The sequence below is a fragment of the Hemitrygon akajei genome, chromosome 8 (assembly GCF_048418815.1).
Source record: "Hemitrygon akajei chromosome 8, sHemAka1.3, whole genome shotgun sequence".
NCBI classification, from domain to species: Eukaryota; Metazoa; Chordata; class Chondrichthyes; order Myliobatiformes; family Dasyatidae; genus Hemitrygon; species Hemitrygon akajei.
In genome coordinates, this window is record NC_133131.1 from 83,241,585 (window position 1) to 83,255,932 (window position 14,348).

The following is a 14,348-nucleotide window of genomic DNA, read 5'->3' on the forward strand; positions in this document are numbered from 1 at the left end:
GGCATGACTTCAGAGTTTGTGAAGATGTTGGAGTCCATTATTAAGGATGAGGTCTGGGAGTACTTGGAGATGCATGATAAAGTAGGTCAAAGTCAGCATGGTGTCCTTAAGGGAAAATCTTGCCTGACAAATCTTTGGAATTCTTTGAAGAAATAACAGGCAGGACAGATAAAAGGGAATTGATGGAAGTTGTTTACTTGGCTTTTCAGAAGCCCTTTGACAAAGTGCTGCACATGAGGCTGCTAAACAAGATAAGAGACCATGGTATTACAGGAAAGATACAAGCATGAATAAAAGATTGACTGATTTGTAGGAGGCAAAGCATGAGAGTAAGGGGGTCTTTTCTGCTTGGCTGCCAGTGACTAGTGACGTTCTGCCAGGGTAAGTGTTGGGACCCCTCCTTTTCCCATTATATGTCGATAATTTGGTCGATGCAATTGATGGCATTCTGGCCCGGGTTGCGGATTATATGATGACAGGTGGAGGGGCATATAGTGTTGAGGAAGCAAGGATCTACAGATGGATTTATACAGTTTGGGAGAACAGGCAAAGAAGCAGCAGATAGAATATAGTTATGCACTGTGGTAGAAGGAATAAAGTGGTATCTGATTCTGATGATTTTCTAACATGAGAGAAAATTTAGAATTCACACTTGCAAAGGAACTGGGGAGTCCTCATGCAGTATTCCTTAAGGCTACTTGTAAGTTGAGTCGGTAGAAAGTAAGGTAAATGCAATGTTAGCAAGGATGTGATGCTGAGGCTTGATAAGGCATTGGTCAGACAAGAACATGCCATTCGGCCCAAGAAAGTCTGCCAAATTCCTACTCACTTAGTGTGTTGGAATAACTATCAGGTTCAGATTTGGAATTCACTAAGTTACTACTCTCAGCTACACAACCAGGTAGTTTGTTCCATTTCTCCACACTCTGTCTAAAGAAATGCTTCTTGATATCAGTCTGAAGTCTCCCTTTATCCATTCTCCACCTATGACCCAGTGTCCTTGATGATGGATTAATTTTGAAGTAGCAGCTGTCATTCACCTGTGACTCTGGGCCTGTACTCACTGAAGTTTAGAGGAATGAGGCAGGATCTCATTGAAACTTGTTGAATATTGAGAGACCTAGATATTTTGGATGTGGAGAGGATGTTTCCTATAGTGGGTGAGTCTAGGACCAGAGGACACAGGTTCGGAATAGAGAATGTCCCTTTAGAACAGAGGTGAGGAGGAATTTGAATCTGTGGAATTAATTGCTAAATGGCTGAGGAGGCTAAGTCATTGGGTATATTAAAAGTGGAGGTTGATAAGTTTTTGATTAGTAAGGAGGTCAAGGGTTATAGTGATAAGGCAGGAGAATGGGGGTGAGATGGTTAATAATGGAGCCATGATGGAATGGCAGAGCAGAATTCTTGGGATGGATGGCCTACTTCTGCACTGACATCTTGTAGTTTTATAGAAGCTAGAATATTGGAGGAAGCCTTGGGAGGTGGCAAACCAATGAGGAAATCCATGCCGATGTGGGACCACGGGTACTGAGGGACCAGTTGGAGTTGCAAGAGCCTAGAAGGCCACTGGTTAGAGGAACTGGACAGGACACATTGAGGGCAGGCATCGATGAACTGACACACATATGCAATCATGTGGACCACCAGAAACAGCAATGCGGAAAATCCAGTGTCCATTGGGCACCTGGATGGCCAAAGGCAGATGAGGAGTCAGCCTACTGGATTACCTCAGAGCACATGCCTACAGGCACATCAGGTGTGTCAGCTGAAGCAGGCTTGTACTCCAGGACCTGTCAGATCTAGTTCTCAAAGTCCTAAACTATCAGAGTTAGGGATCTGCGAGGATGGGCAGTGGGTTGAACAGTTGTGATAGGGTATTCGCCTTAGTGTTCTTGGAGCTGAGTTAGTAGAAGATAGTGAAGTTGAATTTCTCAAAGAATAGGGCCAGTGAGCCTGGCATGGGTTGAGTTGGTGGTCTCTTGTATAGATAAGAGGTTCTGTGGTCAGTCTAGATTAGAAAGGGCTCAGTGTTTCCCATCAGCCAACACCCATTTAATGGCGAGCAGTCTCCTAGTTTATAACAGTAGAATTAAACTTGTGTGAGCAGAATGCACAAGTGAGTATTTTCTCCTCTGGACCTCGCTGGGAGTTTGGTGGGGTCACAGGTCTCCTCTGTCTCCACAGATTTACAGCGTGAAGTCAACTGAGGTGGCAGACTAGTGGTCCGGTAGGTGGATCACAACTGAGTAGTGAACCTGATGATCAGTCGAAGTGCGAATCATGAGTGAAGAGCCGGGGTAACCCTAAGTGAGAAGTGTGTGGGGTGAGTCGTGAAGGAGGAACTGGACGTACTCGTGGTGCTCTCTGATATTCATATGCACAGGCTGTGTACAGGCTTTGACCAGCCAGTTCCTCAAGGGATGTCCATCAGTGGCCACGATGGAGAAGTAATGAGAGATTGGCTCGACAGGGTGCTGAAGTGGCACACACAGAGTCCGGTGCGGAAAGTTGCCTGCTGCACTGGAATCCACCAGAATCCTGAGCATGTGGACCCATCGGGGTGTGGAGGAGGACAGAGAGAGTGAGTCAGGCTATGGTGTAGGAACAAAGGGCCATGGGAAGCTTACCAGATAGAAGGTCCCTTGTCTCTACCTGGTGGTGCCTTTTCCCAGACACAGTGGGCATTTGATGTGTAGGTGATCAGATGCTCCATAGTAAGCACACAAGTTGTTCCTCCTTGACACATATGCTCTGGGGGGTGGTGGGGGTGGGGGCTTGTTAAGGGAGCTCTCCCTAACAGCATGGGCTGATGAGGGCGAAATTGTTCTGGGAATGGAACAGCATTCTAAATGGTGATCTGGAGGGTCATACCCTAAGACACTGTCAATGCACAGGGCCAGAGTAATGAGGCTTTCGAGGTCAGTGGGCATCGCCTGGGTAGACAGGTCATCATTCAAGTACTCTGAGAGGCTGTGATGGTAATGGGTCTGTGCATTCTTCCACGAGGGTCCTGAATGCCATGGTGTAATCCAGCACTGAACATGAACCATGATGCAGGTCAAGTATCCGATCTGCTGCCTCCCTCCCAACTCCTGGGTGGTCAAAAAACTGGTGCATCTCAGCGGTGAACTCTTCATAATTATTGCAAATGCTGCTTTTAAGACTATAAGACATAAGAACAGAATTAGGACACTTAGACCATCAAGTCTGCTCTACCATTAATACACTTAATGCCTTGGCCTCCACAGTCATGCCTGGCATTGAATTCCACAAATTCGCCACACTCTGGCTCAAGAAATTCTTTCTCATCTCTGTTCTAAATGGACGTCCCTCTATTCTGAGACTATGCCCTGTGGTCCTAGACTCACTCACTATAGGAAACACCCTCTCCACATCCACTCTGTCTTGGCCTTTCAATATTCAATAGGTTTTAATAAGATCAAACCCCACCCCGCATTCTTCTAAACTCCAGTGAGTTCAGGCCCAGAGCCATCAAACAGTCCCCACACATTAACCGTTTCATTCCCGCAATCACTTATTGTCTCAGATGGCAGTAGCAAAGGTCAGAGTTTGCCCATTCAGACGAGAGTTGATGAAGACAACCTTGGCTCAGTCAGTAGAATACAGAGTCGTGGAGTTCAAAGTGTAAGGTGCACTGGGACAGGAAGTTGCAACAAATTGGGGATCCATCGAAGAGTTCGGGCACTGGAATCTGGGGCTCCAAGGAAGGAGGATGACCGACGTGGGGTTGCTGTAATGAGACAGAGAGCTGTTTGAGAGTGGTGAGCAGATGGTCAATCGTTTCCTGCTGCTTCTGGATCATGTACTCCTATCAGCGAATGATGTCCTTCAGGGAAGCAAACTCTGCTGGGACAATTGCTAATTCACTCACACTGTCAGAAAATGTAGAGGAGACTTGACCCAAATACAGAGCAGCGGAGATGATTCAGGGATGTACAGTATCATTAATAATAGACTGCAAAAGAACAAGTGATTAGGTGCCACAAAACAAGAGAGAATAGATAATAAGCACAACAGGCAACAAAGTAACTGAAGGGTAGGAGCAACTGTTTGAGGCTGGCTGGTCCAATGGGTGAACAATGACTATCGATGAGAGCTGGGTTTAAATAGGCTGCAGGTGATGAGTTGGGAATGAGTAGCAGGTGAATCCTATTAGCAGTGTGGAGACTGAGAGGTGCCTGCCTGCGCAGGCCTGAAAGAGTCCATTGAGTAATCCAGTGTGTCTCGCAGTCAACAAAAGTTTCTTTTATTAAACCACACTATGGTCAAGATGGATCCTCTATGAAAAGACACATTTCCATTACCACAGGATTCCAATAATTGGAGATGGGGAAATTTTGTTGCTGTGCCCTTCTCAGGTAAAATATGACCCCTGCAGAGTTATATTTCAGAAAGATAATATAATGCAAATCAACCTATTTTTTAAACAAGAACTTGCAACTAAACAGTAATGAAGGTAACCAGATGGTCTGTTTTGTTCTTTCATCCCATTCATTGCACATTAAAGGGAATCAGCATCACCCCGATTTGAATGGAGTGATAAAAAACATCGCAAGTTCATTCAGTTCTTAAAAATAAAATTCCAGTTTGTGTAAATGTTTAGATTTTAGTCAAATGTTCCCATACACTATTGCTGTTTGTTTTTAAGTATTAAACCATGGTGGAAATGTTTCTGTAAAGAAAGCAACAGCTGCATCATTGCAAGTAACACCAGAGGACAAAAAAAAACTTCAAAAAATCTCATTTAGTGGAATATAAAAATCTTAAAGAAGACAGGATCTGTTAAGTGTCTTTCACAATGTCGATGAACATCCTATCTAGGCTGAGCTGTTGTATTTAACCGAATGCAGGAAGTGAAGAGCTCACAGGAAATTAACTGTTATCCTATTGTTGGGGAAATGACTGGAAAGGATCTCAATCAAGTTGCTTTATACTCCATTTGATGTGAAATGTACTTAAAATTCATCTCACATCAAATAAAGTATACGATAATTTGATTGGGATCAAATTACACCACAGCTGGATTAATTGCACCTGCATTGATCTCACCATATTTATAGGGCCCAGCAAAGCCAATAAAAAGCAGCAGGAAGTTAGTGCTTAATCTATCCCATCTAATATTAGCCTTGCTGTCGTACCATCTTCCAGAGAGGGAGTCCTAGTTTGCTAAATAAGAAAATTTCTCTCATATTTCTCTCATGTATGGGTACCTGCATACAGCCAACTACTGAACAAGAGACTTCATTTAGTGCCAGTCCATTACCAGCCAAAGCCACAACAGCCTCCCAACAAATTTACCATATTACAGAAATAACCAGCTACCTATTTAACCAAACCTATGGGCTCAAAATTGACTCTTGAACACTGTTTTAATGGTACAGAAAAATGTCTAGCCCTTTATCTTGCATATCCTAAGAGATAATCCACCCTTGGAACTGTTACAACAACAGATGGTATTTATATAATACCTTTACCACTTTGAACTGCTTCATTTGAACATTGTGGAACCAAACCTAAATTTAATGCACATAATGAGAGAAAAGAATAGAAAAAGTTTGGTTTTAAATACCAAAAAAGATTTAGGGAGACAATTTCAGAGGACCTTGCTTTAGCAATACTTGAACTAAATCTGGAACATCAGCAGAGGAAAGCAGGGCTTTGGTATGGGCAGAAGTTCCCACTTGCTTCAAAAAGGCAACAATTATAGCAGTGCCTAAGAAGAATAACGTGCGCTGCCTTAATAACTATCACCCTGTAGCACTCACATCTACAGTGATGAAATGCTTTGAAAGGTTAATCATGAGTAGATTGAATTCCTGCCTCAGCACAGACCTGGACCCATTGCAATTTGCCTATCTCCACAATAGATGACCACAGACACAATCTCAATGTCTCAATGGCTCTTCACACTGCCTTAGACCATCTGGACAACACAAACACCTATGTCAGGGTGCTGTTCATTGACTATAGCTCAGCATTCAATACCATCATTCCCACAATCCTGATTGAGAAGTTGCAGAACCTGGGCCTCTGTACCTCCCTCTGCAATTGGATCCTCAACTTCCTAACTGGAAGATCACAATATGTGCAGATTGATGATAATATCTCCTCCTCGCTGATGATACAGATAGACAGACAGACAGACATACTTTATTGATCCCGAGGGAAACTGGGTTTCGTTACAGTCGCACTAACCAAGAATAGTGTAAAAATATAGCAATATAAAACCATAAATAATTAAATAAAGAGTAAATTATTCCAAGTGGAAATAAGTCCAGGACCAGCCTATTGGCTCAGGGTGTCTGACACTCCGAGGGAGGAGTTGTAAAGTTTGATGGCCACAGGCAGGAATGACGTCCTATGATGCTCAGTGTTGCATCTTGGTGGAATGAGTCTCTGGCTGAAAATACTCCTTTGCCTAACGAGTACATTATGGAGTGGATGGGAGACATTGTCCAAGATGGCATGCAACTTGGACAGCATCCTCTGTTCAGACGTTCAGACACATATGATCAATATTGATCATATCACATATCACATATTGATCATTCAGATGATCAATACTGGTGCACCTCAAGGGTGTGTGCTTAGCTCACTGCTCTACTCTCTCTATACCTATGAATGTGTGGCTAGGCATAGCTCAAATACAATCTGTAAGTTTGCTGATGATACAACCATTCTTGGTAGAATCTCAGGTGGAGACAAGTGGGCATATAGGAGTGAGATATGCCAACTAGTGGAGTGGTGTTGCAGCAACAAGCTTGCACTCAACGTCAGAAAGACGAAAGAGCTGATTGTGGACGTCAGAAAGGATAAGACAAAGGAACACATACCCATTCTCATAGAGGGATCAGAAGTGGAGAGAGTGAGCAGCTTCAAGTTCAGTCTCAAGATCTCTGAGGACCGAACCTGGTTGCAACATAACAATGCAGCTACAAAGAAGGCAAGTCAGCATCTATACTTCATTGGGAGCTTGAAGAGATTTGGAATGCCAACAGAAACACTCAAAAACTTCTATAGATGTACCGTGGAGAGCATTCTGACAGGCTGCATCACTGTCTGGTATGGAGTTGGTGGGGGGACAGTGTGTGGAGCTACTGCACAGGACTGAAAGAAGCTGCAGAGGGCCGTAATTTATTCGGCTCCATCTTGGGCACTAGTCTACAAAGTACCCAGGACATCTTCAAGGAGCGGTGTCTCAGAAAGGCAGCGTCCATTATTAAGGATCCCCAGCACTCAGGGCATGCCCTTTTCTCACTGTTACCATCAGGTAGGAGGTACAGAAGCCTGAAGGAACACACTCACCGATTCAGGAACAGCTTCTTCTCCTCTGCCATCTGATTCCTAAATGGACATTGATCCTGTGTACACTGCCTCACTTTTTTATTATATATTATTTCTGTTTCTGTATGATTTTCAATCTATTCATTATATGTATACTGTAATTGATTTACTTATTTATCTATTTTTTTCTCCTTCTATATTATGTATTGCATTGAACTGCTGCTGCTAAGTTAACAAATTTCACGACACATGCCGGTGATATTAAACCTGATTGTGATTCTAATTCTGATAAAGTACTTCATTAAAAGGAAAGGGGTGTTGATGTTAATGTCCTTTGCCACTGTACTGAAGGATTATCTTCGAGTAGGTGCTTATAAGCTACAACTTACATTGGCAACATTTGTTTCAAAAGCAGCTTTACACTGTCCAATTTGACTGTTCTGTGCATGCAGTAAATAAAACTAGCTCTTATTTAGATCAGTTACACAAAAAAGAAGCACTCAAACATAATCTTGAAATCAATGTGGATATTGTTTGCATTCATTTTGCTCCTCTGTGCAAGAATTAATATTAAAAATAATACAGATCAGTGGACAAAGCATTAAATAAAGAAATTGCAGTATGTCCACAGCGTCTGACAAATATATATAAAAGCGCATTTCAGCTTTTATTTTATTGGTTGCTATCTCTTTCTTTTGAGACTTCTCATTTTTGATCCTAACTCTTAAACCAGCAGTGATGGAGAACCTTTATTTCCAGATGACTCAGTTCTGCCCTTGAACTCTGGGAAGTACATGAAACAGTGGCAAGGATGAAATGGCCTCCCTTTCATACTGTCTTAGATTAATCACTAGAGAATCTCAAAAGTGGAGCCAAACCGTACCACTTTCCAGCAGAGCAAGTTAGTACATCAACATACTGTAAAGCCAAGTCACGCAACCTATCATTGATATTTTTAAACTCTGATATAGCAAAAAAAAATGCAATAGTAGCTTCTATTTAATTGTAAATGTGTATAACTTTACAACAACATTCATAGATTTATACTTGGCAATGTAAATTACAGAATGCAATGCATTAAGTGCCTTAAAATAAATTATAGCTCATTTTGCACTTTCAGAATTTAATATGTATTAGCAGAATAATTCTATATAAAATGCATATGTACATGTAAGAAACATCCTCTCATGACCTGATTCTCAACAGAAATTTTCAAAACATGTCATTCCCCATTCTCTTGATGGTAAATAAAACCAGACAATAACATCATGACACCTCAGGCTCCCTGGAGCTAGGACTTGCCCAATCTCTAGACACAAGCAGGGTGTGAAAGCCTGAGAGTTAGCAGACCAAAGAACAGATGGTTTCTAATCACCACATGCCGCTTAGACACACAGAGACATACATCAGTGTCTCCTCAGAATCAGCATGACCTTCCCTGTCCCTAAATCCCTGCAGTGGAATGAGTTACAGGGTAATCTCTTGAGCTTTTAAATATCATTCATCTACTCTCTGTGGTTTACATTTGAAATGCATAGGAGAATGGACTATGATACTGAGATAATTCAGTTTAAGTACTTGATAAAACAATTCACATCACCTTAAGTAGACAGATACTGTATGTAGTGCTTCTCATAGAGATTGGTCACAAATTCATTTCTGGTCATGTAAGATCCTTGGAAGGGAATTTATTTTCATGTTAGAATGCCTTCATTATGTGAACTATATGGTAGTCTCTAATCATATTCATGAGGTGGAAGAGCATGCTTCCAAACTGTGAGGGTCACCTTGGAGCCCTGCCTGATCTTTGCAAAATGATAGCATTTTGTAGAAAGTTGTCCAGGATATTTTGTGAAGTTACTATTATTTATTGTCAATTGTCCTAGAATCGTGAACTCTTCCACACTTTTTATAACTTTAGCTTGTATTTATGATGCCTCCTCAGGAAGGATGTCAAATATTTTGGAGTGGGGACTGAACATTTTATGCCAAAACAAATTACTTCACAGAAACCAAACCCAATGCGAGGAAAATTCAAAGACTGCAGGACGCAGTAATCATGGAAGGCCATGCACAAAACAAAAATAGCACCATATTTACATAAACATGGAAACTGCCTTCAAAAGTTCACATTCTCCCACTCATAAAAAACTGGACCCCCTGAGACACTCTGAAGGCCTGAACTGAGAAGCTCTTCAAGCATAAGAAATCCAAGGCTCAAAATTTAATACTTCATTTTGTTGCCCTTGCTTTTCTCAGTTCCATAACTTTTTTTGAAATCTTTAATGACCTTCTTCATCATGACTCGCCAATACTTCCTAACGTCCTCCTCTAATGATATTTGAAAATTCAGATGATTTTGTCTCAACTCAGTGACAAAGCTAATTAGAAGCAAAACGAGACATTTTGTTCCCCCAGGTATAACACATCTTTCTGTGTAACAAATTGTAATTGGCTAAAGAAAAACATGATTTGAGTCCTGAATTATGATTGTCATACCTTAAAGAAGCAGGAAGTACATAAAAAGTGCAGGACGTCAACAAACAAATTGCATTTCTGGTAAATATCATTCACTGATGTTTGAATTAGAAGACAGATGTTAGCTGAACATTGCCATTGTGGATAAGGCACTGTGGGAGATCCTCAAGAGAAGATATTCAGACTTCAAAGCTACTGTTTTCTTCTGCTGCCACAAACTATTTTGTGACCACTGGTTCCACTTTGCTACTTAGTAAATGGCTGATACTGTAGCATATGGTTTGCAAACTTGTGCCTTGAATTTGGATGCCTCTTATTTTGCTGCACAAAGTGGCCATTGATATTTTTTTAGTGTGCAAACACAAGGAAATCTGCAGATGCTGGAAATTCAGACAACACACACAAAATGCTGGTGGAACACAGCAGGCCAGGCAGCATCTATAGGGAGAAGCACTGTTGACGTTTCAGGCCGAGACCCTTCGTCAGGATTTTTTTTTACCTGAATGTCAAACTAGGTAACTTATTAAACCAAGCTTATTAAATTGGAACATCAGCACTTTAAAAATCATAACTGAGGTTGCTCCCATGGAAAACTGATAGGATATAAGCTGCCTGTTCACAGATGGCAGCTGCTGTTGGTATTTCCAGTCACTGCTTTCATTTCCGTAGTGCCTGTTGGATGCATGAAGCATGTCAATGCACTTTAGAGAGTATGTTGCTGGAAGTCACCCAGGCTGCTATAAAGATGAGGTGGTGTGAACAATGATGGTGTAGTGCAGAGGTGAGGTCAGAGTTGGAACAGGAGTGACCACAAAAAAAGGAGGGAGAGAATTGGGAAGGGAAATTTGTGGAGGAGTAAATTGAGGAGAAATTGGAGTGAAGAGAAGGGTATAATGGAGGCAATGGAGCCCCTCATGTCATGGGTTTGCCCAATAAGCATGACTAGGTCATTAATACAACAAACATCTGAGCCTACGGATGTAGCAGGAAGGGCAGATATACGGTGAACTTTCTCAGTACTCTAACAATTGTAAATCACTATGGGAGAGTCAATGAGCGTACTGTGAAGTAACAGAGGGAACCGTTACTTTCCTACTTTCTGGATAATTTACTCATTTTACTGTGTGTGGATGAGGAACACTGATAAGTGAGAAACCCAATCCTTTGCAAGTTTATGATATTACGATGTGTGCAAAAATTAAAAGAAAGAGGGATCCTACATTGAGGTGAATTAAGCCTGTTCAAGTTCCTGATGGATAGGATGTTCTGAAGTGGGTACAAGCACCTCAAAACATGACCAGCATCTGTTTTATGTGCAATCTATGCATAAAGTATTGAAGTTAATCATTTTTCAATCCATTTTCTAGGTTTTAGTGTCATATTTGACTCTGGACAACTCATCAATGCCATCCTTAAGATTGTCCTGATAACACCTGAATTTGGCTCTCCCACTATTTATCTGCTATTCAGGCTTCTTCCCCCTTCTTCTGCTATTACCCCTCACACCTTCCCCTCCACATGTCTTTGTTTCCTCCAGAGATAGCATCCTTATCGATAGATTCTATAAATCTATCACAATCCAGTATATAAATCTATAAATCTGACACAATCCAGTAATATTGCCTGTGTTTCAGGTTGAGTAATCTTGCTTCAACTGCATTTCTATTATTTTCTACCTTTATATTGTCTTCTATCCTGAAGTCCCTGACTTAAATTCTTCATCTTTGTTTTAAATCCCTCCATGGCCTTGCATTTCCCAGCTATATTGTTCTCAACCATACATTTTATGAGATAGACGCAGTCTTGTTTTTCTGTTTCCTTGAGCACCGCTGGATGATCTACTCCATTATCAGTGACCATGGTCTTCCTGTGGTCCCAAGTGTTGGAACTCTCCCCCTACATTCCATCTCTACATTCCTACTTGTCTGCTAACTTTCCTTCAGAACTCTTCTAATAAATTGTCTCTTTCTGTCTTAATATCCCATTCAGTAAAATGCTGTCAGATTTAGTTTGAATACATTCCATAATGTTACTGTTGGTGTTATTAAGAAGAGCAAATTCTACAGTGAAAGAGGATGCTGAGAAATTGTATCCGTAGGAATTAGATCAATTTGCATTTCTATACTTCCAGCTGCATCTATTTTTATACATAGATTAAAGTTGTTTTTACCTTACTGTCACTGAATTCTGTGCCTGGTTAATAGTTTATAGTAAAGGTGCAAAGTGATTGTGTGGATGTTGTCATTATGCTGTGATGTGCACACTTGTTATCGCTTCGAAATTAATTGAAATAGGTGGATAGCTCGTCACTTGAGATTCCTTCCAGCTACTCAGACAGTTAATGATCGTCACAGGAATCTGCAATAGCATCAAGATAAAAGTAAACAGTTCTACAAGGAGTTAGCTTTGTTTCATTTGAATTTGTACTCCAACGTCTTGAAATGAATGAACACTTAATTCTATGGACAATGCTGACCTCTGCAAGCGAGTTAACAAAATCTGCTCCAATTCTGCAGAATCCCCCACTGAGAAAGGAAAATTGTAAAATCTATCCAATAGTATAGAGATCACAACCTGGTTCTTAGATTTGACTGTTGAAAGTATAAAGTAATGGTTTAAACTTGGCCAAATGACACGTTTCCACAAATGTTTTCCACAATTTTTATTATTTTGAAAGACTGTAAAACTGCTATCAGTCAAAAAAATTCTGAGCTGAAATAAGTTTTGGAGTCTGGGCCAGTTAACTCAGCCAATTTCAACAGTTTGGAGGGCGGAGTAATGAAGAGCCTTCCTGCCAGAGAAGTTGTGCAGTAGTCTGCAGACTCAAAATTCAAAGTTCAAAGTAAATTTATTATCAAAGTACATATATGTCACCATATAGAACCCTGAGGTTCATTTTCTTGTGAGCATATTTATTAAATCCAATAACCATAATAGAATCAATGAAAGACCACGCCAACAGGGCAGGCAACCAGAGTGCAAAAGAAAGAGAAAAAATAATAAATAATTAAATAAGCAATAAATATCAAGAAAATGAGATGAAGAGTCCTTGATAGTGAGTGCATAATTTGTGGGAACAGTTGAGTGACGGGGTAGGTGAAGTTATCGCCTCTGGTTCAGAGCCTGATGGTTGAGGAGTAATAACTGTTCCTGAACCTGGTGGTGTGTGTCCTAAAGCTCCTATATCTTCTTCCTGATGGCAGCAGTATGACATGGATGGTGGTGGTGTAGGTGGTGTCCCCAGTGATGGATGCTGCTTTCCTGCAACACCCTCCATGTAGATGTGCTCAGTGGTGGGGAGGACTTCCCCTGTGATGGACTGGGCAGTATCCACTACTTTTTGTAGGATTTTCCATTCAAGGGCATTGCTGTTTGCATACCAGGCTGTGATGCAGCCAATCAATACACTCTCACCACACCTCTAGAGGAGTGTGCCAAATCTCCGCAAACTCCTAAGGAAGCAGAGGTGCTACCATGCTTTCTTCAAAATTGTGCCTATATACTGGGCCCAGGACAGATCTTCTGATATGATAACGAAGAACGTAAAGTTGCTGTCCCTACCTCTCCCTCTGATTCCCTGAATGAGGAGTGGCTCATAGACCTTCAGTTTCCTCCTCCTGAAGTCAATAATCAGCTCCTTGGTCTTGCTGACATTGAGAGAGAGGTTGTTGTAGTGGCACCACTCAGTCAGATTTTCAATCTCCCTCCTATATGCAGATTCGTCACCACCTTTGATTCGGCCTACAACAGTGGTGTCATCAGCAAACTTAAACATAGCGTTGAAGCTGTGCTTAGCCCTCACAGTGATAAATGGAAAGTGAACAGAGCAGGGGGCTAAGTACACATCGTTTTGGTGCACCTGCACTGAAGGACATTGTGGAGGAGGTGTTGTTGCCAATCCAAACTGACTGGTATCTGCAAGTGAAGAAATCCAGAATCCATTTGTACAAAAAGGTAAAGAGGTCAAGGTTCCGAAGCTTATTCATTAGTTTTGAGAGGATGATAATATTAAATGCTGAGCTGTAGTCTATAAAAAGCACCTTGATGTATGTATCATTTCTGTCCGGATATTCCAGGGTTGGTTGAGCAGCCAATGAAATGGCACATCTGACTCATTTGTCAGAACTCTCACAGGCATGGAAAAGAGCAGCTAAGTTACAATGGAAGAAGGACAAATAACAATTGTGCTTTGAGTGTTTGCTTTTCACAGGTTTTCCTACTGTGTAATCTTGGTTGCAGCACAGAGCTGGAACAATTTACATTTGGCTTTGACCTTGTATCCACCCAATGGAGAGGCATGACCTTCGACTGCATCAAAACCAGCTGACACCAAAACCACATCTGGATTGAACTCACTGGCAATTGGCATGACCACGGTCCTGTGGGACAATGATAAAAACTATGAACAAGTCTGCAGTAAATTCCTAACCATTCTCACTGGAAGCCACCTGGAAAAATTCAGCGTCTGCTTTGTTCTTTGAAGAAATATATCTTTCCATAAATTTGTACAGAGACCCTTGAAAGACAATTTCATGTCAATGGACTATATTTTAAGAATGTGG

The 14,348-nt window shown here is 41.3% G+C and overlaps 1 protein-coding gene across 1 annotated transcript in view; it reads right to left on the reverse strand.

Moving 5' to 3' along the window:
• Positions 1–2,952: 2,952 nt before the first annotated feature.
• Positions 2,953–14,348, reverse strand: part of LOC140732529 (histone deacetylase 5-like) — a 107,052-nt gene continuing 95,656 nt past the window's right edge. The window contains 2 exon segments of the mRNA XM_073055298.1: positions 2,953–3,166; positions 14,007–14,165. Of these exon segments, the coding sequence (XP_072911399.1) occupies positions 2,953–3,166; positions 14,007–14,165 (373 nt within the window).